This window comes from Vanacampus margaritifer, chromosome 5 (genome assembly GCF_051991255.1).
Source record: "Vanacampus margaritifer isolate UIUO_Vmar chromosome 5, RoL_Vmar_1.0, whole genome shotgun sequence".
Lineage (NCBI taxonomy): Eukaryota > Metazoa > Chordata > Actinopteri > Syngnathiformes > Syngnathidae > Vanacampus > Vanacampus margaritifer.
This window is the reverse complement of record NC_135436.1, coordinates 22,850,022-22,872,683: the sequence shown is the minus strand read 5'-3', so window position 1 is coordinate 22,872,683 and position 22,662 is coordinate 22,850,022. Positions and strand designations below refer to the sequence as shown.

The 22,662-nt window shown below is 41.3% G+C and overlaps 1 protein-coding gene across 4 annotated transcripts in view; it reads right to left on the bottom strand.

Moving 5' to 3' along the window:
• The window catches only part of cux1b (cut-like homeobox 1b), a 93,163-nt gene that overhangs the window by 11,056 nt on the left and 59,445 nt on the right, over positions 1-22,662 (bottom strand). Inside the window, exons 9-22 of one of the 4 annotated variants that reach the window (XM_077566928.1) lie at positions 18,438-18,486; positions 16,725-16,832; positions 14,884-15,072; positions 14,721-14,779; positions 13,533-13,575; positions 13,275-13,371; positions 11,408-12,196; positions 9,633-9,716; positions 9,156-9,257; positions 7,783-8,330; positions 7,558-7,699; positions 5,046-5,333; positions 3,514-3,702; positions 437-704 (exon numbers count right to left, since the gene is read on the bottom strand). In XM_077566928.1, coding sequence (XP_077423054.1) covers positions 437-704; positions 3,514-3,702; positions 5,046-5,333; positions 7,558-7,699; positions 7,783-8,330; positions 9,156-9,257; positions 9,633-9,716; positions 11,408-12,196; positions 13,275-13,371; positions 13,533-13,575; positions 14,721-14,779; positions 14,884-15,072; positions 16,725-16,832; positions 18,438-18,486 — 2,955 coding nt within the window. Of the gene's footprint in view, positions 1-436; positions 705-3,513; positions 3,703-5,045; positions 5,334-7,557; positions 7,700-7,782; positions 8,331-9,155; positions 9,258-9,632; positions 9,717-11,256; positions 12,197-13,274; positions 13,372-13,532; positions 13,576-14,720; positions 14,780-14,883; positions 15,073-16,724; positions 16,833-18,437; positions 18,487-22,662 lie in introns of those variants that run through there. The other 3 variants (XM_077566929.1, XM_077566931.1, XM_077566932.1) reach the window with 3 other exon arrangements.

Genomic DNA, 22,662 nt, shown 5'->3' with positions numbered 1-22,662 from the left:
TTTGCATTATATGTTAGCAGTAAACATATTCTAGTTATTATTTGGTTTGGTTAACATTTTGGTGTTTAAATATACAATGTTGAGTTTTCTTTTGTTTTATGGGGAAGTTTGACAGTAATCTTGAAACAAGCACCCTTTCCTTCTCATTAAGAGAACTTACTTCTTCATTAAGAGAATACTTTTAAAAACGTGTTTTAAAATAAAATCATGTGGGACTGGTACAACTATAATAAAAAAAATAAGTGCTAAGGTTTTCACATGCAATCTACAAATTACATAAAAAAAAAAATATATATATTTTTTTAAATAGAAATTATTTTTTTTCTGTTTTGGAAAAAAAGACAAAAAAAGGAAATTAAAAAAAGGAAAAAGTAGAAAAAAAACAGGATTTTTTGGGGGGGAAATTGAGTTTCATGATTGTGTTCAAAACGCTGACCTGTAATTATGAAACCAGTTGATGACTGTGCTGGTCTTCAGGTTGAGCTGTGAGGCCAGCTCCTCAATGGTCTTGGGCGAGGGATAAGGTTTCTGTTGGTACGCCCTTTTCAGAGCCTCCTTCTCCTCGGGGCCCAGCACCACCCTGGGCTTCTTCAGATGCTGCTGCGGCCCCGGACTCTGAGAACCCTGCACGTAGTCCGGCCCCACGAGGCTCCCGTCCACAGAATGGCCGTCGCTCAAGGAGCTTAGCCTCCTCTTCATGTAGGCTGTGCGGAGACAAAACAACAGGGTTAATGAGGTACTTGTAGGAAATGCATGTTTAGTAAACAGTGATTGGTGAGGTCAAATTATCTTGGAAAGAATACTGAAAAAACTAATTAAAATATGCGACAGTTATTATGTCAATTATTTGCAGGTCAAGTAAGGTTGTATTTTGTTTGTTTAGTTGAATGAAAACAATTTAGCTTATTGATCAACTGTGATGAAATATAACACGTTTGATCTTTATACAACTGATAACATTTAGTGAATGTGTTGTGTAGTGTGCGCCTTGGATGGAACAATCATTAGGCACGAAGTGGCCCAGTATGACAAGTGCAGTGTGAAAAAGGCTTTAAGCAGGAATGACTAACAACTATGGTAGTTAGCACACTTTAGCTGCCAATAGTTAGTTAGGACCTTGTGAATATTACCAACTCAATATTCAGCTTGAAATAATACTCCCATTAATACAAGGTTTAAAATGGTACTGATTGTAAACCTAATGGAAAATAAGCACTTTTGATTGATTTATGTTGTTTACGTTCATGTTTTATCTACTTGATAAAAATTGAAAACTGTTTATTTTATTTTATAATTAAAGGGGGGAAGTCAACCCCAAAATCTTCTTTACAATAATATGACCAGCCACTGAACTCGTGATTGGTTGTTACGTGAGCCCTGCTTCATTTTCAATGTATTTGACAAAATGGCCGCCCCTCCCGAGGTGGATTTTGCTGATTCATTCCTATTCCACAAACGCAATATTAACCAGAAAGCCGTGTTTTGACTAGAGGGGACAACATTGTAAATATTTTTTGGGGTTTGATCTTTTAATCAGACCACCACTATTAAATAGAATTGTCATGATGACGTGTATTGTGTGCATGAAAAGTCACTTGTCTCCGTTTACATTATCTAAGTATTGAAAATAAAATGTGCCGTAATGTTTTCAGTGCGCCTATTTGATTTTCTTATTGTTGTTTCCATAATCCCGATAACCATGATAATTGTGGTCATGATAATCAAGAAATGAAATCTTCATTCTGTTATGTCTCTAGTGCAGTGGTTCTCAAATGGGGGTACGTGTACCCCTTGGGGTAGGTGAGATTTTAAAATATAGAAATGTTTCAGAACAATATAAGTTCATAAAATTATTTTTTATATTCAGTAGGCTATTCAATTTCAGTAAACTTAAAAAACAAACAAAAAACAAAAAATGCATTTTCCCCATACCAGAATGGCTCGACCCAACTTGTCATATGCCATTTCGAATCATGTGTCAATAACTTGAAAACTTAATTTAAAATTCAGTTACCTGTAATTATTTCTTTTTGAGAACCAAGCTTTACTATGATCCCAAAGGAGGGCACTTAATGTTGTTCATTTTTATGTACACAATCTTTATTTATAATTAAATGAATTTTATTTTTCAGTTTTTTAGTTTATACATATTTTGATTTCCAAATAGTACAAGTGACCACATAAATACAAATAAGAGTTCCAGAGTTTAATAAATCAGACAATGATGCCGTAGCACTCTGTTTTACGTCTTTTTTTTGTTCTCAATCAGAAATTATTTGCGCTGTATGGCAGTACTTGGCTGAAAAAATATTTCATAGGGGGTGCGTCAATGAAAAAAGGTCGAGAACCACTGATCTAGTGTACAGAGTCTCAGACAAAAAATAATAAAAAACAAAAATAATAATAATATTTTCCCCAATGTCATGGCTTGTGATTTTTACTATATAGGCCTCTGGAATCCAATAATCTACTGCCAGGCATCCTCAACACTCAACACTAGATGGTGCTAATGTACTTCCCAGAAAACATAACAATGAACCCCTGTTAGAGACACAAACGGCAGCTGCAGCTACATGGGTTTACTTCAGGCACCAGCGGCAGAAAATGAACATTTCACGGCAGCTTCACATTAGTTTGACATTTTGTCCACCCTGATACACGCTGCCAGATATATTAGTAGTGCAGCAGCAGTAGCGAGGACCTCAGAGCAAGGTTAGAGCGCTCTTTTTATATATAAAAAAAAAAAAAAAAAGCAGCAAGCTGCTAGCTTGCGGGCTGGTACGGCAAAGGTGAGGGGCCAAACATGGTTACTGTAGAGGAGGTCCGTGCCTTTCCTCATGGCTCTGCTCTGGGTCAGGACTATTGCCTGTTGCTACTGGGATGCTTTACTTTGGGGTCAGTAAGCCCAAACGAAGCTTAAAGGAGAGTGACCCCCTAACATGCGCAGCAAACGCAACGAACTAGAGCTGATTGTGCTTTTCGCACATTCAATGACTTATTTTTTGGGATTGTATGTACGAGACGATGATCCTAGACGCGTGTGTCTAGTGGCATGTTCAAAGTCAAAGCATCCTTCCAACAAAAGTCTATCGATTGCGTGGTGAGGGATCACGGCGAGGCCAATCAACGCGGCGTGATAGAAGCCACGAACAAAGATGAAAAATACAACTTTATAGACTGATGATTATTACAATGATGACAATGATGAAGAGGAGTGCTGATGACTGTGAGTAAGCAGGCCCGCGGCGGTCCCCGAGCTGTCACATCTAATACAGTACGTGATGCCTGCCGTCCTGATTGCTACTGACATCACACCAAGATGACTGTGATCTGCACAACATGCTCGGCTGTCCTGCACAAAGGATATATCGTCTGTGCCGATGCGCACGCCTGATTCAAAAAGGCTTTCATCTGCATGTGTTTATCAAATAAATGCATGTTCAAGCACACACCGCCGGCGTTCTTTAAATCTGGAGCCCTGTTGGTGAGTGCTTATCGCTCTCGCATACCCACCTTTCTTCTCCAGTCGCTTCATGTCCATGAGTTTGTCCACACTGTGCGGGTCCTGGAGCCAGAGCTGCATACGGACAAAGGGCTCCCTGCCCTTCAGGCTGAGCTTGTGCCAAGGTTTGGGCCTGGCCAGCAGGTCTGAGACAGAACCCTGTGTCAGACCCAGGATAGTCTCCCCAAACAGACGCTGGCCTGTTGGAGAGAGAAATACGGTAGCCTTTATTAGAGGGGAAAAAATAACACAATTTGGGACATATAACCAACATGGCATTTTAAAAGTTGTAGAAAGAGCACAAATATATTCAAGTTATTCGGCAGATAGCTAAGGGTAGTTTCACCCTCAAAAAAAGACTATCGAACAAACCACAAATAGGTGTGGAATATTGTCCTACAGGGCTCCATGGGCCCCAACTGACGATTTGTGTGCTAACCCCAAAACCCCGCCTCTTTTCACACATTAGCCAATCACAGCGGGCAACCAAAGTCTACTGTCACACACATTGGCCCGCCTTCTTCTTCTGACTGGTGTTCGTCTCCTTTTTGACTTAACATCCGTTGGCAATTTGACACCAATTAAATCCATTTAAATATTTAATAATTCTATTCTAAGATATAAAATATATATATGTATATACTGTTTATTTATATATATTATACAAATAGAATAAGAATAAAATAAAAGTAAATCAATTATTATTTATAAAAAAAATATATATATATATATATAATATCTGTGCACTTAAGATAAAAACATGTTTTGTTTATTTTGTATGTTATTAAATTAAAGTGATAGAAGTATTAGGGAGTACGACTAGATATGTTTTTGTACTTCTTCCTGTTCCTTTTAAACATGTAAATTATGTTGCTATTGACAAATTTCTTTTCTTTCTTCCGTTTTTTTTTTTTACTTCAACTTGTATTTTATACTTGTAATGTGTTAACGTTTATATGTTAATTGAAACCAATAAACCAAACCAAATCAAACCAAAGAATCTTATCAGATTCTAAAACAATTTGCAAATTTACTATTTCCACATGCACGACGAGATGACAAATGCACTCGCAATGCCTCAAATTTTAAGCCTGTATTTCAGAGGGTGTGCGAATGTAGTTTTTTTTTGTTTTTGTTTTTTGGTCAGGTCGCAAAATGTCGCGAAGCAGTTTTAATGTTGTTTTTCTTGTCACCAAGAAATTTATGAAGAAAAACGGTTTGTGATCACCAAAATTGTTGGCGAACATCTTTGCAACAGTTTTGATCACGATTGCTGCTTCTACAAATGTTGCTACTATTATGACAAACTACTTCACTTCATTGTGTATTTTATGCTTGTTATCGTTTTTTAAATACTGTTGCATTTTATAATTCAGCACATTTATATATACTGTAATTTGATGACATAATACTATCGATTTGTATTTGTATGTAATTTAAACTTTTGTTTTTTTCTCTCTGAGGACTACAGATGGAAACTAGCATCATGCTAAATCAACAGCAATCTTTTTAATGTTACTAATAAACGTTGCCGATGTCTCACCGAGGTTGTTGTCCGTCAGCACCTCCTTCACCTTCTTGGTAATAGCGTACGTATCGAGCTCAGGAGACATTGCAACCATCTCCTGAATGCTGAGACCCGAGTGACCAGGTACAGGCAGCGGGGTGCCGGGCTGCGATTCCCCACACGAAGGATCGTCGGAGGGGGGCTTGAGCCCGGACGACTGCGACGTGAGCAGATCGCCGGCGAGGCCGTTGACGGACTCTTCGGCCGAACTGAGTGGCGACTCTGGAGCGGGGCTGCAGCTCGCCGACGTTTTGGGAGTACCTTCTGCTTGTGGAGATAAATGACAAGACACAAAAATCGTGTCGGTTAGGAGGAGGAGCGATTTCGATTAAAAAAAAAATCTCAGACCGACACTAGTATGAGTACTCAACTCTTGAGTAGTCCCCGATACAAAGCGACAAATAATACTTGTACTTTTAATACATAACACCCCCCCCCCCTCCAAAAAACAAACAAACAAAAAAACATGACAGATAATTTTCTATGTATCTCAAGATAGCATTTTTCCTTAAAATTTTCTAATTTGTAATTCCTGATCTAAAACGGGTCAATACTGGTATCAGCTGTCTTTGGGAGTACGAGGGCAGGAAATCAATTCAGATTTCCAAAATCAATTTGATTTGATTCACAAGTGCCTGCTTTGATTTACTATTTCACGCAGTACCAATATACTTATATTTTTTAATATATATTTCTACATTTTTATATAACATTTAATTGTATTTTATTTATATAATTGTAACATAAATTTAAAATATTCTGAATTGTCTTACAGTGCCATAAGAAAAATAATTTTAAATTCATGTAAACAATAAATTTTAAGGAAACCAAAAGATAAACAAAAGTAGGCCTTTAAGTGAAGTCTATTTTCACTTTAAATACAATTGTATTTTCATTTTCACATACATTTAAAGGAAAAATACATTAAAAGGATCGATTTAAATTTAAATGATTCCGAATTGTCTTACAGTGCCATAAGATATTGATTTTAAAATCATGAACAATAAATTTTAAGAAAACCAAAAGTAAATTTTCTTTTTTTAGGCCTTTAAGTAAAGTTCTATTTACTCTACTTTCACTTTCAATAAAATGTTATTTTCACATCAATTTAAAGGAAAAATACATATTAAAAGGATAGATTTATATTTATGTTATTTTATTTAAATAACTGTAAACATAAATGTAAAATATTGGGAATTGTCTTCCAGTGCCATGAGAAAATAATTTGAAATTCGTGTGAACAATAAATTTTAAGAAAACCAAAAGTTACAAAAAAACATTTAGGCCTTTAAGTAAAGTTCTATTTATTCTACTTTCACTTTCAATAAAATGTTATTTTCACATCAATTTAAAGGAAAAATACATATTAAAAGGATAGATTTATGTTTATGTTATTTTATTTAAATAACTGTAAACATAAATGTAAAATATTCGGAATTGTCTTCCAGTGCCATGAGAAAATAATTTGAAATTCGTGTGAACAATAAATTTTAAGAAAACCAAAAGTTACAAAAAAACATTTAGGCCTTTAAGTAAAGTTCTATTTATTCTACTTTCACTTTCAATAAAATGTTATTTTCACATCAATTTAAAGGAAAAATACATATTAAAAGGATAGATTTATGTTTATGTTATTTTATTTAAATAACTGTAAACATAAATGTAAAATATTCGGAATTGTCTTCCAGTGCCATGAGAAAATAATTTGAAATTCGTGTGAACAATAAATTTTCAGAAAACCAAAAACATATAGGCCTTTAAGTAAAATTCTATTTTCACTTTCAATACAATTGTATTTCCACATAAATGTAAAGGAAAAAGACATATTAAAAGGATCGATTTCGAAAAGAAAATTATTTTGATTCGATTGATTGATTTTTTTTTTTTTTAACCTAGCCCAAGCGAGCACCGATACCGGTTTTCTCCTTCCCCTCTGTCGCCTTTGGCAGGGACCCGAGCCATACTAAAATCGACTTCATTCCTATTTAAGAAACGGCAAATGTGTTTAAGTTTTTAGTTTGACGTTTTTTTGGCTTGCTGCTCCTTCTTTCATCTCCCCGTCTGCCTGTGTTGTGCTGCTGTGCAGCTCAGCAGGCTGGAAGAGAGCAGTCATGAGGAGCTGTCAGTGTACATTAGCTGCTGTTTACACCCCCAGAGAGAAACAGAGACACGCACACGCACGCACACACAGAGCTGCCATCTGGCGCCGCAACACTAACTTGTCTATGACATGACAAACCAGCAGCTTGCTGGCTGACACTGCCACAGCATAGTGGATGGGGCGGGGGTGGGGGGGGATGGTGGGCGGAGTTAACAGTGGAGGATGCGGGAGAATGTGAGGTCAGATCGGGCGAGGGATGGATGCAGGGAGGGAAGATTGAGTGATTGACAGATGGACAGTAGCAAGTTGCCGCGAGCTCTAATCAGGGCTTTCTGAGTAAAGAGGCTGTGTGAAGCGTGGATGTGTGCCGCGGCGGGATTTGTGTACCTTGGTTTTGAGCTTGCTGGATGTGTGCGTTTTGCCCCTGGTCTCCATTGAGCCACGGCTGCATGCGCAGGTATGGCTCCCGGTTCCTCTGGTTCAGCTTGTTCCACGGCTTGTTTCGAGACAGACTGTCACTCAGTATTCCCTACAGCACGCAGCAAGAGGGGGGGGGATGGGTCAGACATGCAACTGCTGGAGAGTGTGACTATTAGCACAACAGACCCCCACCTCTTTGGAGTCTTCCTGGTTGTGGTTCTCATCTCCTGCCGAAGACCTGCGCGGGTCCGTGTGCATGCTGCTCCACCACTGCTCTCTCCAGTAGCCCGCCCCTCCCGCCGCAGCCCCGGAGCGTACCGAGCCCTCCGAGCTGCGACCGTGCCTGAGAGCGCCGTCCAATGACATGTCGATCCCCGAAGAGGGCCTGCCCTCCCTCTTGATGCCGGAGCTGAAGTCCAGCACGGGCGACGGGGAGGAGGGGCACGACAACAGGGAGCTGGGAGGCTTCTTGAGGGAGAGCGCCAGGGGATTGTAAGGGGGGAGGGGGGCGGTGAGCGCGGAGCTCATGAGGTCTCTGTGAGACAGCGACGCCAGTGAGGATGAGGAGGATGAGGCTTTGAGGATGGGTTCCAGCGCAGCCTGCTGGGCTTCCATCTCTCGGCGAGCTTGCTCCAGGATGGAGCGGATGGCCTCGTCCGACCCGCTGCCCCCTCCGCCTCCGAGCCCGCTTCCGCCCCCTCCTTTTAGGCCCGCGTACGAGGGTTGCACGTGCGACAAATCTGGTGATAGCAAAGGGGGGGAAAAGAATGTTAAAGGGGTACTCAAACATGCAACGGCGTAATTAGGGCCACGTATAAATATAGAAAAAAACGTACGAGAAATAAACATAGCGGACTACTCGAATGTTTGTGCCAATACTTTTCGGTCGGGTTTTCAAATAAGGTGATAGTAATTGCTTTAGCAGAGATTAACCATACATGTTAAGCAATTTGCACTTGGAAGCGTTGGGTACGCCCAGCAACAAAGACGCCTCGCTTTGCGAAGGTCCACACCCCAAGGATCAAACATTTAAGTTAATTTGTTAAAATGTATATTTATTTTTACACTTATGTTTCCACAATTGTTATTTACACATTCATACATTTTTTTTTTTTTGTACAAGTATTTAAGTTGATGTGTTGAATCTGCTGCTCGTCGTCATTCACTTGCATTTAACTAAAGTATGCTAGCTTCTGATTGGTTAGTGTTAGTCAGCTGATAGGGCTTCAGGAAGTGTTGTCGCTCAAGCAGCCGTGTATGACGAGTAAAGTTTTAATTAAGAATGAATCCGTCTCCCTCCTTTTTATTTTATAAACAGTGTCCCATTAACCACCAACGAATCCTTACATTAGACGATAGCTACGCTACGTGTATTTGTCGTAAGTTTCAGAGTTTTTTTCTCTTGCAGATCTGCCACTTTATAAAGTGGCAAATTTGAGAGTTTTTTTTCTCAGAATATTGCCCTCGCCCTCTAAAAAATATATTTATACGTGGCCCTAATAAGCCGTCGTACAAACATCTCCAGATTTGACATTATGTCACAGAAAAACTAGATTTACACTCACCGGCTTTCTGCACCTGGAGCTCTCTCTTGGCCTGCTCCAGAATGGACTTGATGGCCTCATCTGAACCTGCATCTTGAGTGCGGACGCGAGCAGTGATGTTCCCTGGAAGGAAAGAAAAAGTGGACAGAAGAGATTAACACAAGAAGGGAAGCCAACTATTTGGAGGTAAAGAGAATAATGGATCACCTAATTATTCTAATTAAACTGGTCAACATTCTAAGTGTAAACCAACTACACCGGCGTTGTTTCCCTTTCGCAGCCCGCGCATGCAAACGCATTGAGCAGAACAACCAGTACAACTCCTGAATGCACATGCTGGCTTTGCGCGGCTACCGTCGTACCACGTTTTTGTTCGCTCACAGGCTCAATTAGTTGACAAACCACATACAACGCAGGCGCACACGGATACAGTTCACCCTTACACAATCATGCCACACGGACACAACGTGCTCGAATCTGTGTGTGAAGGGGACAGACCTGTGTGTGAAGCTGTATTGGAGTGGGCTCTCCGCTTCGGAACATCCTGAAACACTCGGCTAAGCTGGGGCTGGCCTGAGCCCTCTGTTAAAAACAATATACCACACACTATGTTACAGCACTTGTGGGTTGATTTGCTAATAGCTACGCTACTGTATGTGGTTGCCTGGTAAGTACTGAAAAATCCCGTGATTAACACGCACCCGTGTAAAAAACGCCCCCCCCCCCCAAAAAAAAATCAGTCCTCTGATTTTCTGGTATCTTTTATTATCAACAGGGATGGGTGTGTATCGGTTATTTGGCTTATAGAAGAACAGAAAATTGCCATTAATGTCATGCAATCTTAAGGAAAATGCTATATTGGGATATATAGGTCTTTCTTTAAAATGAGCTGTCACTGTTTTATGTATCAAAAGCACCAGCGGTATCGGTACTTGGTAGGGATACACCGATATGTTTTTTTACAGGCCGAAAACCGATAATTATTACTAGTGAAGGAGGCTGCTGACCAATATTTTGAGCCGATATTCACTTACACTAAAGGGAAAATATGGTGTCAAAATTTAAAAAAATACAAGCTACAATGCTTAACTTTGTTGATTTTGTTATGTATACATTTATTGAACAACTTTTGCAAAATTATGGAGATTTAAAAAAATTATAATCTTAAGTCAATAGACATCTTTGTTTTAAAATTCCAACAAAAAGTTCAGGGAGCTCCCAGGATCATTAGCATGTTTTAAAACAAAGAGCTCTATATTTTGTACAGTAAATAAAGTTTCCAAAATGTCAAAATATCTCAAATGTAAATTTGTTACTTATCTTAAACAAAAACAGCTTTTAATGTAAACTGAAAAATTACACAGTTCCCTGAAGTTAATGCAGTTTTAAATTGATACGTTATCGGCCATATGATTCCTCAAAAAGGCCAATGCCGATATTTGTCAAAATGCTGAATATCGGTGCCGATAATATCGGCCCAGCTGATAATTGGTCTATACCCAGTGCTTAGTTTTGGTATTGATGACTACGCAAGAATCGAGTACTGGAAAAAAGTAGTATTGAACATTCCTAGTCTAAACAATGTGACCAATTTTGATTTCTTATTAAGAGGCCTGTATAATACCCCCCTCGCTTTGAGATCGTTAGTCACAGGATTTTACAGTAAATGCAGTTTGGGGACACGTTTATCCAGTGCACATTACAACGCTAGGACATGTATTGATCTTCATCATGTGTAGCCCTGGCAGGACTCAAACCTCGACTACGTTTAACTCCTAGGACATTTATGAGAAATAAAATGACAATATGTCTGCTTACTAACTGAGGCCTTACTTTAACAAACTCTCCTGAAGACAAGGTGGTAAACGCTGCTGCATTTTTTTTTTTGGACCAGCGAGACCATCTTCCATCAGAAATGTCCTGATGCGTGAACAAAAGCAGGCCCGGGCTAATCGAATCCACCCGCAGTTAGCAATACCTCAGCCTTCTTCCTAGTTCCCGCCGATCAATGCTATTGATGTGTGAAAGGTTTCTGTATTGACCACAATAGCTAGGAGAGGCTTCTGGGATGAGTGTGTGCGCGTGTCTAAGAACTCATTCAGGACACACAGATGTGGCACAGGATGGGAGTTAGGAAAGAGGAAGAAATATATGAAGGCTAGTTCTTATTGACAGGCTGATCGATAATTGTGTGCAGGGCTGTTCACATACGCGCACACGCATGCTTGACACACACATACTCCGCAGACAGGCCAGAAGACGCACGCGCTCACCTCGTTGCCGTCCCTGGATGCTTCGCAGCGCCAGGATGTTCTGCTCGTCGGCCAGGAACTGCCTCATCTTGTGGAAGGGCTCCTTCCCCCGGATGGTGAGTTTGTTCCACGGCTTGGGTCGGGCCAGGATCTCGCTGACCGAGCCCTGGGAGAGTCCCAGCACGTAGTGGCCGAACACGCGCTGGCCGATGTTGTGCTTGATCAGCTGCTCTTTCACCTGCCGGGCGATCTCGGCCGTGTCCATGTCCTCGCCATCCAAAACGCTGCCCGTGGTGGCGTCCGAGTGGCTCGGGGACGGCGACGGGGCGCTGCCGGCCGTGCTGCTCCCGTTAACGGGGGCGATGTCCGGGCTGGCCGGCGGCGGCTGGGGACTGCTGGCCGCCAGGGGGATGGCGGCGGACCCGCAGCCGGGGGTGGAGGTAGGGATGGAGCTGAGGGTTGGAGTGAAGGGGGTGAAGAGCAGAGCCCCGCTGGGGATCCCGGACGACTCCTGCAAGGCTTTGGAGTAGAAGGTCTGCAGCAGTTGCCGCTGGATCAACGAGTTCAAAGCCATCTTGCCCCCCACCAGCGGGAAGACCGGAGAGTAGAAGTCCTGTCCGATCCCCGTGGGAGTGAAAGGGTGCGTTTCCCCACTGCTGCCGCTGCTGCTGGTGCTAGTGGCAGTGTTGAGGGCATCCGTGTGAGTGCGAGACAGGGGCGGCTGCGAGGAGGTAGGAGGGGGAGAAGAAGAGGGGTTGCCGCTTTCCTCCTTGGGTGTCGACTCTTCTGTCCCTTTCCGCCCGGCTGGCCCTACAAGAAAGGTCAAACACACCATGCATTATGGGGGGAGTCAACAAAAAAGGGGTTCCAAAAACAGAGAAGAAACACGAAATTAACTTAATCAAATGGTTTCCGAATTAGTCTATTCCTTTTTTGCCAACCCCCCAGACAAAATGCCCATGCATTTGTGATTTCAACCTTTCTTGTAAGTCACAGCCTGGAAGGGGGGGAAAAAAAACAATCAGGACAACCAAAACGATTGACGCTGTGCCACTCGGGCGGATTAGCCAGGAGCTCACAGTTCCTCATGTTTTCGGCGACAGTGCACAGAATTGGTCAAATGATGTGTAAACATGTCCTCTTCCATGCTGCAGCGGTCATCCTTAGCACTCCAATGTCCTGGATGCACTCCTTAGTTTATGACATATATCCAAGGGGGAAAAGTCTGAAAACAGTATTTACGGCTGAACACAATGCAAATAGTGTGTGCGGGTCTTCACTCTCATGGTGAAGGTCAAAGTTTTCCAACAGACTCAAATTTTCACATTCATCAAAACAAATATAAAAAAGCAACGTGTCGTCCCCCCCCCCACCCCCCTCGATCTTTTAACTACGAGAATCCATCTGGATGATAGGCGCGGCGAGTAATATTATTCAAATGCACAAGCGTTGAGACTTAACATGATTGAGCGAGACAGTGGGCTCCCCTTACTGTGAATGTTAATCAATTCAGAGCTACTCAGCTATTCAAGCCTAAAGCTATGACATTTCAAACCCATAAACACTGTTGCGGTGGTCCTGATGCAAGGGAGGGGCCATAGTACAGTGTCCTCATTTTTGGTGTTGTGCAACTTTATCGCTCTTAAGGTTGACCTACTGGTGAATAAACTCGCTGGAGATGTCTTTTGTTTTGTGCGTGGGCTCAATAAAAACTCATTTGTATGGCATGTTTGAAAACAAAACCTTTTTTTTTTATGTATTCTCAGAGAAAAAGAAGCAAGATGCGCTTATTTCCACGCATCCGTGCATGTGCACAGCCTTACCCGCAGCCCCCCCACGTAGTCTCCGCCGCGACTGTAAAGGTGGGCCGAGACCTTCTTAAACTTACCACTGAGCTCGGCGTTGGCTATGCGCAGAGCGGCGCTCTCCGATTGAAGACTTCGGTTCCTCTCCAGCAGCAGCACCTCCAGAGGTTTGTTCGAATCCTGATGACAAGAGGGACCAGGATGAAGTAAAAAGAAGGGGAAAAAAACCTTACAATTCCCAATTGAAAAGCTCATAATTACTAGTTCAATTATCAAATAATTCTTTGTCCTAATTATGGAACAAGGACCGAGGGAGTAATGTCATTACGAGATACTTTTACCTGCACGGAGTCTGATGTTCCAAACTCGACCGACTTCAGAATTCTGAGGACAGAGACGAAGCGTATTTTAATACTACAGACAACAATGCAAAAATAAACAATTTCACAATACATGAGGACAATCCTTTGTACTAGGGCAGGCTTTAATTTGAGTAGCTCGAGGACAGATTTTTAAATCTGAAATTTTCCGTTGCTGTTTGTAAACACAACATTCAAAACTGACCCTCGAGGAAGCTGCCAACCAGGAACGAGCGTGAAAACAGCCAACCAATCAGTAGCGGGCGTTCGCACCGCCAATATGTAGACAAGACACAGGACTCCAAAATCCTAACACGCCCGCGGAAACAGCCCACCAATCAGGAGCGCGCGTTGGCAAAGGGTAATTTGCATATAACACTGATAGTAGCTTGCCTCCTGGCTCGAGGAAGCAGCCAACCAGGAACGAGCATTGATTTAATTGGCAATTGTTTTGAAATGTTGCGCATGCATATTCAGCATAATTTTGGTATAATTTTTTTAAAAATATGCCAACATATACATTTTATGACCACTGTAGATTTGTTGTTTGAAGTAAAGGCAAAATAACAAAAATTTGGCTATAAAATAAATGTTGTGAAACATGAGTAGCTCGCCGCTGTTTTGCTTTTCTAAAAGTAGCTCACGGTGGAAAATTGGACGATTATGGAAAAAATAATAACCATTATTTTGATTGCGATTAAAATCCCGATTAATAAAATGGTTATTCCTTTACTTTAATCTCTTCATCATATTTATTTTATCTTAAGCCATGTCATGTGTAAAATTTTATGTATGTTGGTCTGACAAGAAAAAGTCTCGGATATTTGGATAGACAAAGATTAACTTGAAAGGACAATGAGAAAATAAATTAGTTAGAGAGTAGAATAAGAATATACAAAAATAATAGCAATTTCAAAAATACTATAAACTATAAAAACAAATACCAACTGTTCCTGCACATGATGGCCTCTTAGGGGCAGTATGGTGCCATGCATGCATGAGGTACACACTTAAAATGACAGAAGAAGATTACAATTTAACTTCCTGCTTTTTCTACGATTATAACATTTTAAGACCAAGAGAAGTCAAAATTGAAATCCCGATTATTTGTCCAGCCCAATTTTGCACCCCCGACATCAATCCATGTGATAAATAGTTTGAGATTCTTACCCCAACTCCTTCTTCACCTCCTCGTAATCTGCCTGTTTCTCAAGTTTCTCCTCCAGCTCCTGTGGATGACAAAAGATGTAAAAAGTGCTGAGGCCAACACAGCAAGTCTCACAGCAGACACCTAAAATCCCGCCCTCTAAAATCCAAATTTTCCTCTGGGTACCTTGAGAACGGTGGTCTTGCTGCTGAGCTGTTCCTCCAGCTGTGTGATCTGGGTGCTGGTAGTCTCTCGGAGTTTGGTCAGGCTGGCCTGCAGTCTCTGGACGTCCTCCACCAGCTGTGCGCTCTCCCTTTCTTTGGCCCTGAGCTCCGCCTCCAGACTGGAGTTGGATGCCACCTCCACAGCCTGCTCCTGCAAGCCAGGAACCATGACAGCATTTTTAGCTGACAGCAAGTCGAATGTAACCAAACTGGACAATCGTGGAAAAATCAAACCTACTTGCAATAGAAAAGCTACGACCGTTAATGTTTTTAATGGGAAACGACATTTGAAGGCGGCGCATATAAAGAAGTGACTTTCAGCTTTTCAGCTTTTTCCTGTCATGGGTTGCTACAGCAAGTCACACGCATGTCTCGTTCTTAGTTTTTACACCGGATCCCCTTCCTGATACAACCCACCCATTTTTTTTCCAGGCTTGGGGCCACATATACTATACATTTTTATTGAACCACAAACAACATGGCATGACTGTCAAGGAAGAAGCGAATCACCCTGGCTGCTGTTGCTACATTATAAAAATACAAAGAGAGGAAATGGGCGAGAGAAAGAAAGAGTGTGGATATTTGAGAGGCTGTTGGATCCATTCATTGACTGCACTCATGTATTTCTGCGACAGAACTCTTCCACGCTTTGCTTTTTAGTTGCATATATATATAATATTCCAAATTATTAAGAATGTCTTCCCCAGATTTTTAATAAATAGTCCCTGCAAATGGCACTCAGTATATTTAATTTTTTTATTCTTTTAAACAAACCACCCAATGACAATAGTATTTTTTTTCAAAAATAAAGTTGAAGTGCACAGATGTAAATTATTATATACAGCAATATTTCAAGACATTTTAAATTGTGGAAAATGAAAAGCTATTTCAATCAAAAACATCTGAACAGGTTAAATTAAGTTTTCACTTAGGCTTGTTTAAAACGTTTAAAATTATTCTCTAATAGTTGATAACTTGAAAATTCAGTATTTAATTAATTATTAGTGCCATTTACTGTATATAGACTATAAAAATCAGAGAACAACATCATTTGAATGTGGTTCCAAAGGTAGCCTGGGTTCGATTGAATCGGTGCGCTCAGTACTGTAGTTGACTTTTGAATGTTGTGTTGTCGTGCGATTTCTTTATCATTTTAATCCCTTCATACTAACAATGACCAGCAAAAAAAGGACAATATGAGCAATGTGAATTCACATGTATAATGGAACGAGTGGTGCTCCGCAGGGTTCAATTCTGGGTCTTCTGCTGTTTTGATTGCATCTTGATTTGTTGAGCAATTCTAGCTATCTAGCTAAAAAAAAAAAAAAAAAAAAGGAACGCGTCCTAAAGCTGCATGGAGCTGGGGACTACAAGAAGACAACACTTTCTAAATTTAAGGTGAAGTGCCAGATTTCGATGAAAAGGCTACTCTGTACATTTTGTTCACCAGTAAACTATTCATACACATTCATACATTATACCGCGACTTAATACAGTATATGTGTCTGATCTTTACTTTTTGGGATTATTTGACTGTGCCCCGTAAAGTCAAGGTCTTTCTGTGCTACATCTGAGCAGCTCTCAGACACACTTCACAACCAGTAATGAGGCCAGCAACTCGTCAAACAGTCCTCTAGTTCATTTAGTCAACGACCTTGGAGACCGATGACAACGGTAATCAATTAAGGGGCCGCTGCGATCGGATGACCACCTCTGAAGTAAAAGGCCGATCTGATCTCTAGTTCTTCGATACGTCTCTGTCAGCCCGCGTGGTAAATCAGCGAGGAGGCGAAAGGGCGTTACCGTGTCGGGGTCGGCCTTGTCGGTGGGGCTGCCGGCCTGCTGGGATTGGTTACTCAAGGACAGCTGCTCCCGCAGTGACTCAGCTTCTCTTTGCGCCACCTCAGCTCGCTGCGAGGAGGAGAAGAAAAGACGCAGTTCTTACGGTCAAACACGATTAATCTCATGTTTATGCAGCTCAAATCTGAATTCATGTGTTATCTTCGTCTTTGTGTACACATTTTCTCAAACCACTCGCGGTTTTTCTGCTAGCCCTGAGGAACACTAAAAAAAAAATTGAACACGTGTGGACTCATGAGAGAGGCGACTGATGTTGCATGGCACTGGCATGCCACTAACTTAACATAATATTAATTTGGTTTGGGGCTACAATTTCATGGAGGGTGGTGTCAGCAAAGCTAATATTGCTGATGCAACAATTTATTATAAACACTGTTTTCCCTCAAATCAAATCCCCAGAATTAAAAATCATCAGATTTCAATATGTTGTCTTCCAGTCTGTGCGGCGACAAAGTCCGATTCCTACCAGCGTAAACACATTTACACCACAGGGAGGAAGGGTTTTTCCTTCGGTTCAATAAAGTGAAATACTACATCGGCTGGGAAAATTGAGATGACACCCGCTGCCTGTTTTTACGGCCAAACTGCCATGCTCCAGTCGGGAATCATCAGTAACACGGGGTAAACACGCCATCATTAGGAGTTACAGGCGGCCGATTCCACGGCGTTCCTAATTGCAACCACATTGGGAGGCGCTATTGACAGGGCGGGGAGCCGGACTGCCTCATCGCCAGAGCAAAATGCTGTTTTCCATTTTCTCCTTATAAAAGTGTATAAAAAAAAAAAGTCTGTGGCTGAGCTGGAGGCCATGCTGTCATCCTCAGTAAACCTCAAATGAGAAGTGTGAATGGTGCAGCCGGTTGGTGTGTGTGTGTGTGTGCGTGCGTGCGGCATTATCGTCGAGAGTGCTAACCTTTAGGCTAATATTAACATTACATGCCCATGCTAACCCTTTAGCCACAAATCATACTCGTGGGCTAATAATGAAAGTTAACAACAATGACATTAACAGATACCACGGGAATATTTACAGCACAAGGGCAGAGGGCGTGCTAAGGGGCCTGTTTCAGCTGGATGGGGTTAGTGGCGTTGTCATAAATTAAAAACAAACAAGAGCCTTTACAAAAGCAATGCAGTAAATATAACCTGCTATGAAACACATTTTCGTGGTTCTGTTGAGAAAATACCAGCACTGTGAAGCTTCATTTGACAATCAATCGACAGGCAAGACTAGGCGTAGGTGTTGATAATATTGTTATTGTACTTATTGGATGCTGATTGATCCATTGTGTTGAACAGAAAAGGCCATTTAATATAACATTGTTAATTAAACAAGGTTGGAGAACATCAATCAAATGTAAGTTAGACTCAGAAAAACATACCGGTTCATACCACATTGTAAATTTTGCCTTTGCAAAAAGCATGAAAAAAAAAAAACTGTTGCATGTGTGCATTCAAAAGATAAGAGAGGATAGAAATAAATTAACCTACAAAGACTATAGTGTATTTTAGAGTCATTTTGAAATGTACCCTGAAAGTTGAATATCCCTAAGATTTTATGAGGAGTGGATGCGTTTTTGTTCTCCTTGAATGGAAAACAATTAAAAGTTAAATAAAGTACTGCGATGCCATTCATTTGAGGGTCATCGTGTTTACCTGATTGGCTCTTTCAAGGTCTGTCATCACCATCTCAATCTCGTCGGCCCTGAAGAAGACATTCAGTTACTAGTTACACAGCAAAACCACAACAGCGGATGTGACGCGTTCGATGAGACGACACACATGCACAAACACACGCAGATAAAAAAAAAAAAAAAAAAAAAAAAACTCCTAACGTGCCGGTGAACTCACATTTACACAATGCTAGTGCCGTGTCCATTAAATTACTGTCTAAATTTCACCTTAATCCACTGATTGTGAACTCCACAACCCGAGCAGCTTGTATGTGTGCGTGCATGCATGTAGTTAAGTGTGTGTTTCTATGTGCACGTGTAAGCTGCGCTAAAACCGCGGCCACACTAAAACAGAGGGATAACATTAATAGAGCTCTAAGTCCTAATACAGCAGACTAATCTGTTATGAAGCTGTGAGATTGTGTCTGACTAATGGTCTGCATGGAGGCCACGCTTCACCTCTCACTTGCGAGAGGTCAGACAGCAGGATGTCTCTAATGCGGTCTCTTTATTGTCAATTTGGACAAAAAGTCATAATCTTTTGTTGTGATTGACATGCATAGATGACTTTTACTTTGTATTTGAAGATTGAAGATGTCCGATGTAATATAAGGGCATGGGGGAAGGGGGGTTCCTATGATCGGACAAACTTTGAATAGACTAAATAGTCATTAACATACTCATTTTGAAAATGACAATCAGTGATTCTTTTGGGTGGCACTAGAGGGAGCCAACGTACCACTAGGTGGTACCACACCTTGAGAATCACCGATTTAGGCTGTTCTTGAGGGCTTTGATGTCACTCCGTCATAAAACAAGACAACAAAATCAATAGATAAATCCTTAAAAAAATGGGGGCAAGAAAAGTCTGGCGGGCCGCCAGACCAATAAAGCACTAGGGGAAACACTGCCGCCAGCTACAGTAACATGATTATTTTCCGTTATCATATCTTAAGGGATCTTCTAAAAGTATGTACAAATGTAGAATATTGGATATGGATATATGGAGAAAGAGTATGAATAGTTTTGTATTTTGCACAACTTAAAGGAAACCGTTAAAAACGAGCGGCCGTATTTATTTATTTTAATTATTATTATTATTTTACAGAATCTTCATTCTTCAATGCATTTTTAGAGTGCTTTCCCTCAATAAGATAAGAAAAGATAACCTTTATTAGTGCAACAATGGAGGGGAAAAAGGTCATTTTTAGGGTTCACAGGTGAGCTGGAGCCGATCCCAGCTGACTAGGGGTGAGAGGTAGGGTAAACCCTGGACCAAATGTCAGACAAACAAAACAAGCATTTTATACTCCCGTAGTCACACCTAACATTTAAATTAACCTAACGTGAAGAGAACATAAGTACAAAAGAACAGCGATTCGAACCCTAAACCTCAGAACTCTGAGGCAGACAAGTTAACTCGGGCCCGACCGGAATGGAATTGTTTGAGGCTGATTCTGATTCCACTATTTTGTAGAATAATTTTCCGATAACCGACTAATTGGACGATTAATTAAGAAAATATATACTGTGCATAAAATAACTTCCTTTTCGGTCCCTTAACACTCACAACAATTAAGATATGAATTACAGGCAGAATATTTGACGGCTTTACAATCCTTTAGTATTAATCTAACTTCATTAAAAAAAAAATAAAAATAAAAAGCTTATAAAAAGGGCTAACATCGGCTTCTAATGCTAACCACAAAAACATCATTCTCCCTTTATGGAAACTCATTCATAAAAAATCATTAAGTCAAAATACAGGCTTAATTGTAGTACAAGTCTGCGTCTGTGCCCACTGCTTCCATTGCATCAGCAGCGTTGAGCACAAAGAAGTAAACAGCATGCCAGAACTGCCGTGCAACCATTTATGCGCTGCAGTCTTTTGATCGCGAATCCAAAGACCCACGCAGCTTTTGTGTTTGTGTGTCACACTATGAGAAACAGTGTTATGTCCCATATGCTTTCGAACTACTGATTTGAATGTGTTTAACAAAACAGACAAAGTTTGATATTAGGTCAACAATGTGCCAACGGCAATGCAGGGGAAAAAAAAAAGAAAAAGTCAGATGACGGTAGGAGAGCTTTTTCACTCTCCACTTTTATTCTTTCCCTAAGAGTTAAAAGGATCTAGTGTGCATTTAGGCAACATAATAGTACACTATCTCACTAGCTTTTATCCTGTCTTAAGCTATAGTGTGTGCGCGCGAGCGGCCTACGCGTTGTCACGCGCACAAATGTGAGGTCAGAGCGCCAACAAGCCAGAAAAGCTTGTAATGGAGAGCGTTTATGGATATCGTAATGCAACCCAAATACGCCAGGCGCGCGCTCCAAATGTGATCATTTAATCAAAGTACAGATGCACAAAGTCTTCTTAAATAACCTTTGGATTTGGCTTTATTTGGGAATTATAAAGGCAAAGCTCGAGGCTGAGGGCCAAAGCAGATCACAGGGAAAGGATTTTCTGCGTATTCTGACAGTCGGTCGGGCGGACGAGGGAAGGGGAGCGAGCGACTGTCCGGGAGCGACGCATGCTTGCGCCCAAAACGTTGGAAATGAGGGTGTGGTTTTCTTTATAAGGTGAAGATTTAAGAAGCGCACATTTTAGACAAAGCAGCCACGTAGAGGCACTATAGAGCACATTTAAAATGCACACTAACAAGTGCAGGCTTTTTTGTAACATTTGGTTCAGATCTTTTAAAGGGGAAGTCAACCCAAAAATGTTGTATGCACCCACGACATTCTGACTAATATTGTACTTGAGGAATATGAGCACTGATCCGAATATATGACTGGATACCCGATAGGCCAAGACTTTTGAAGCCGTGCAGCCACCATATTGCTCCTCCCAAGAAACGTTGAAATTGGAGAACATTGGATACAGTACTTAGTAGGAACAGCATGATCTATTTAAATTTGCTAAACATAAACAAGAGGACTGCAGACATTTCACAATTTGTCTTAAATACATGTATAAATTATATGCTTAATGATGTTTACAGGAGGAAACTTGTATATTAAAGAATTATAACTGTAATTCAACAAAAGATGCCTCTGCCAAATCTAATATTGGGGTGTGAGGAACTGAGCGATAACAGAAAAAGCAGCACATAGCGTCCACTTATTATTATTATTTTTTTACTTGTTAAAAAAGAGTGATCACCCCGCCACAAACCCCCCACCCCACCTCCGGCCCTATACTAACTGCCTACGAGCTGTATATGTCTAATCTATAGTATACCGTATAGTTTATACAGTAGTCTGCTCACGAGATGGGAGGAGCAAGATGGCCGCCCTGTTGCTTCAACGGCTTGCACAGGCGCGTATGGGCTATCCAGTCATTTATTCAGATCAGTGAATATGAGTTCCGCAAAATACACCTGGGCGGCCATTTTGTCACTTGCAGTCGACTGGAAATGACATTACAGTTGCTCGGGGCTGCGCCAACAACCAATCACGGCTCAGCTTTGGAAAACAGGTGAGCCGTGATTGGTCATCGGCGCTCTGAGCAAATGTGTCATTTTCAGTCGATGGTAAGTGGCAGTACAAGACAAAATGGCCGCCACCTGAGATGGATAAAACAGGTGGATTTTGCTTCTTAACTCATATTCCACAAGGTAATATTAATCCAAATGTCGTTTTTACACTAGTGGGGCTGCATAGAACATATTGTAAATACATTTTTTGGGTCAACTTTGGCTTTAAGCTGTTACTGTACTTCCTCCATTACAGACAGGCCTTTTCATCTCTCCCTCTCTCCCACCCTACTGTATGTCTGCCGCTCTCCTTTTACTTCAACTCCTCCACTTTCCTACTCTCTTTGCCCCCCCACCCCCACCCCCTTCAGCCCGTGTCCTCGGTGCCAGCAGGATATTCCCCAATTTAGATTTTCATTTCCCTCCTCTATCACACTCTGATCCCTTCTTCCTTGCAGTAGCCTCCAGACCCCGGCTTGCTTTTTCCTTCTCTCTTTTTTTTTTTTTTTGCCCTGCAGCTTTCATCACTCCATTCCCTTTTCTTCCCGTAGCCTTCTCCACATTGCATTTTCACAGTGTGTTACCTTGGGGATTTCAAGGAGGCTTAAAAGGAAGCTGGTTGTGAGAGTGTGACAGTGTGTGTACCTTTTGGCCCACTTCATAGTACAGTACTGTGTGTATGTGTGTGTGTGTGTGTGTGTGTGTGTGTGTGTGTATTTGATATGCAAA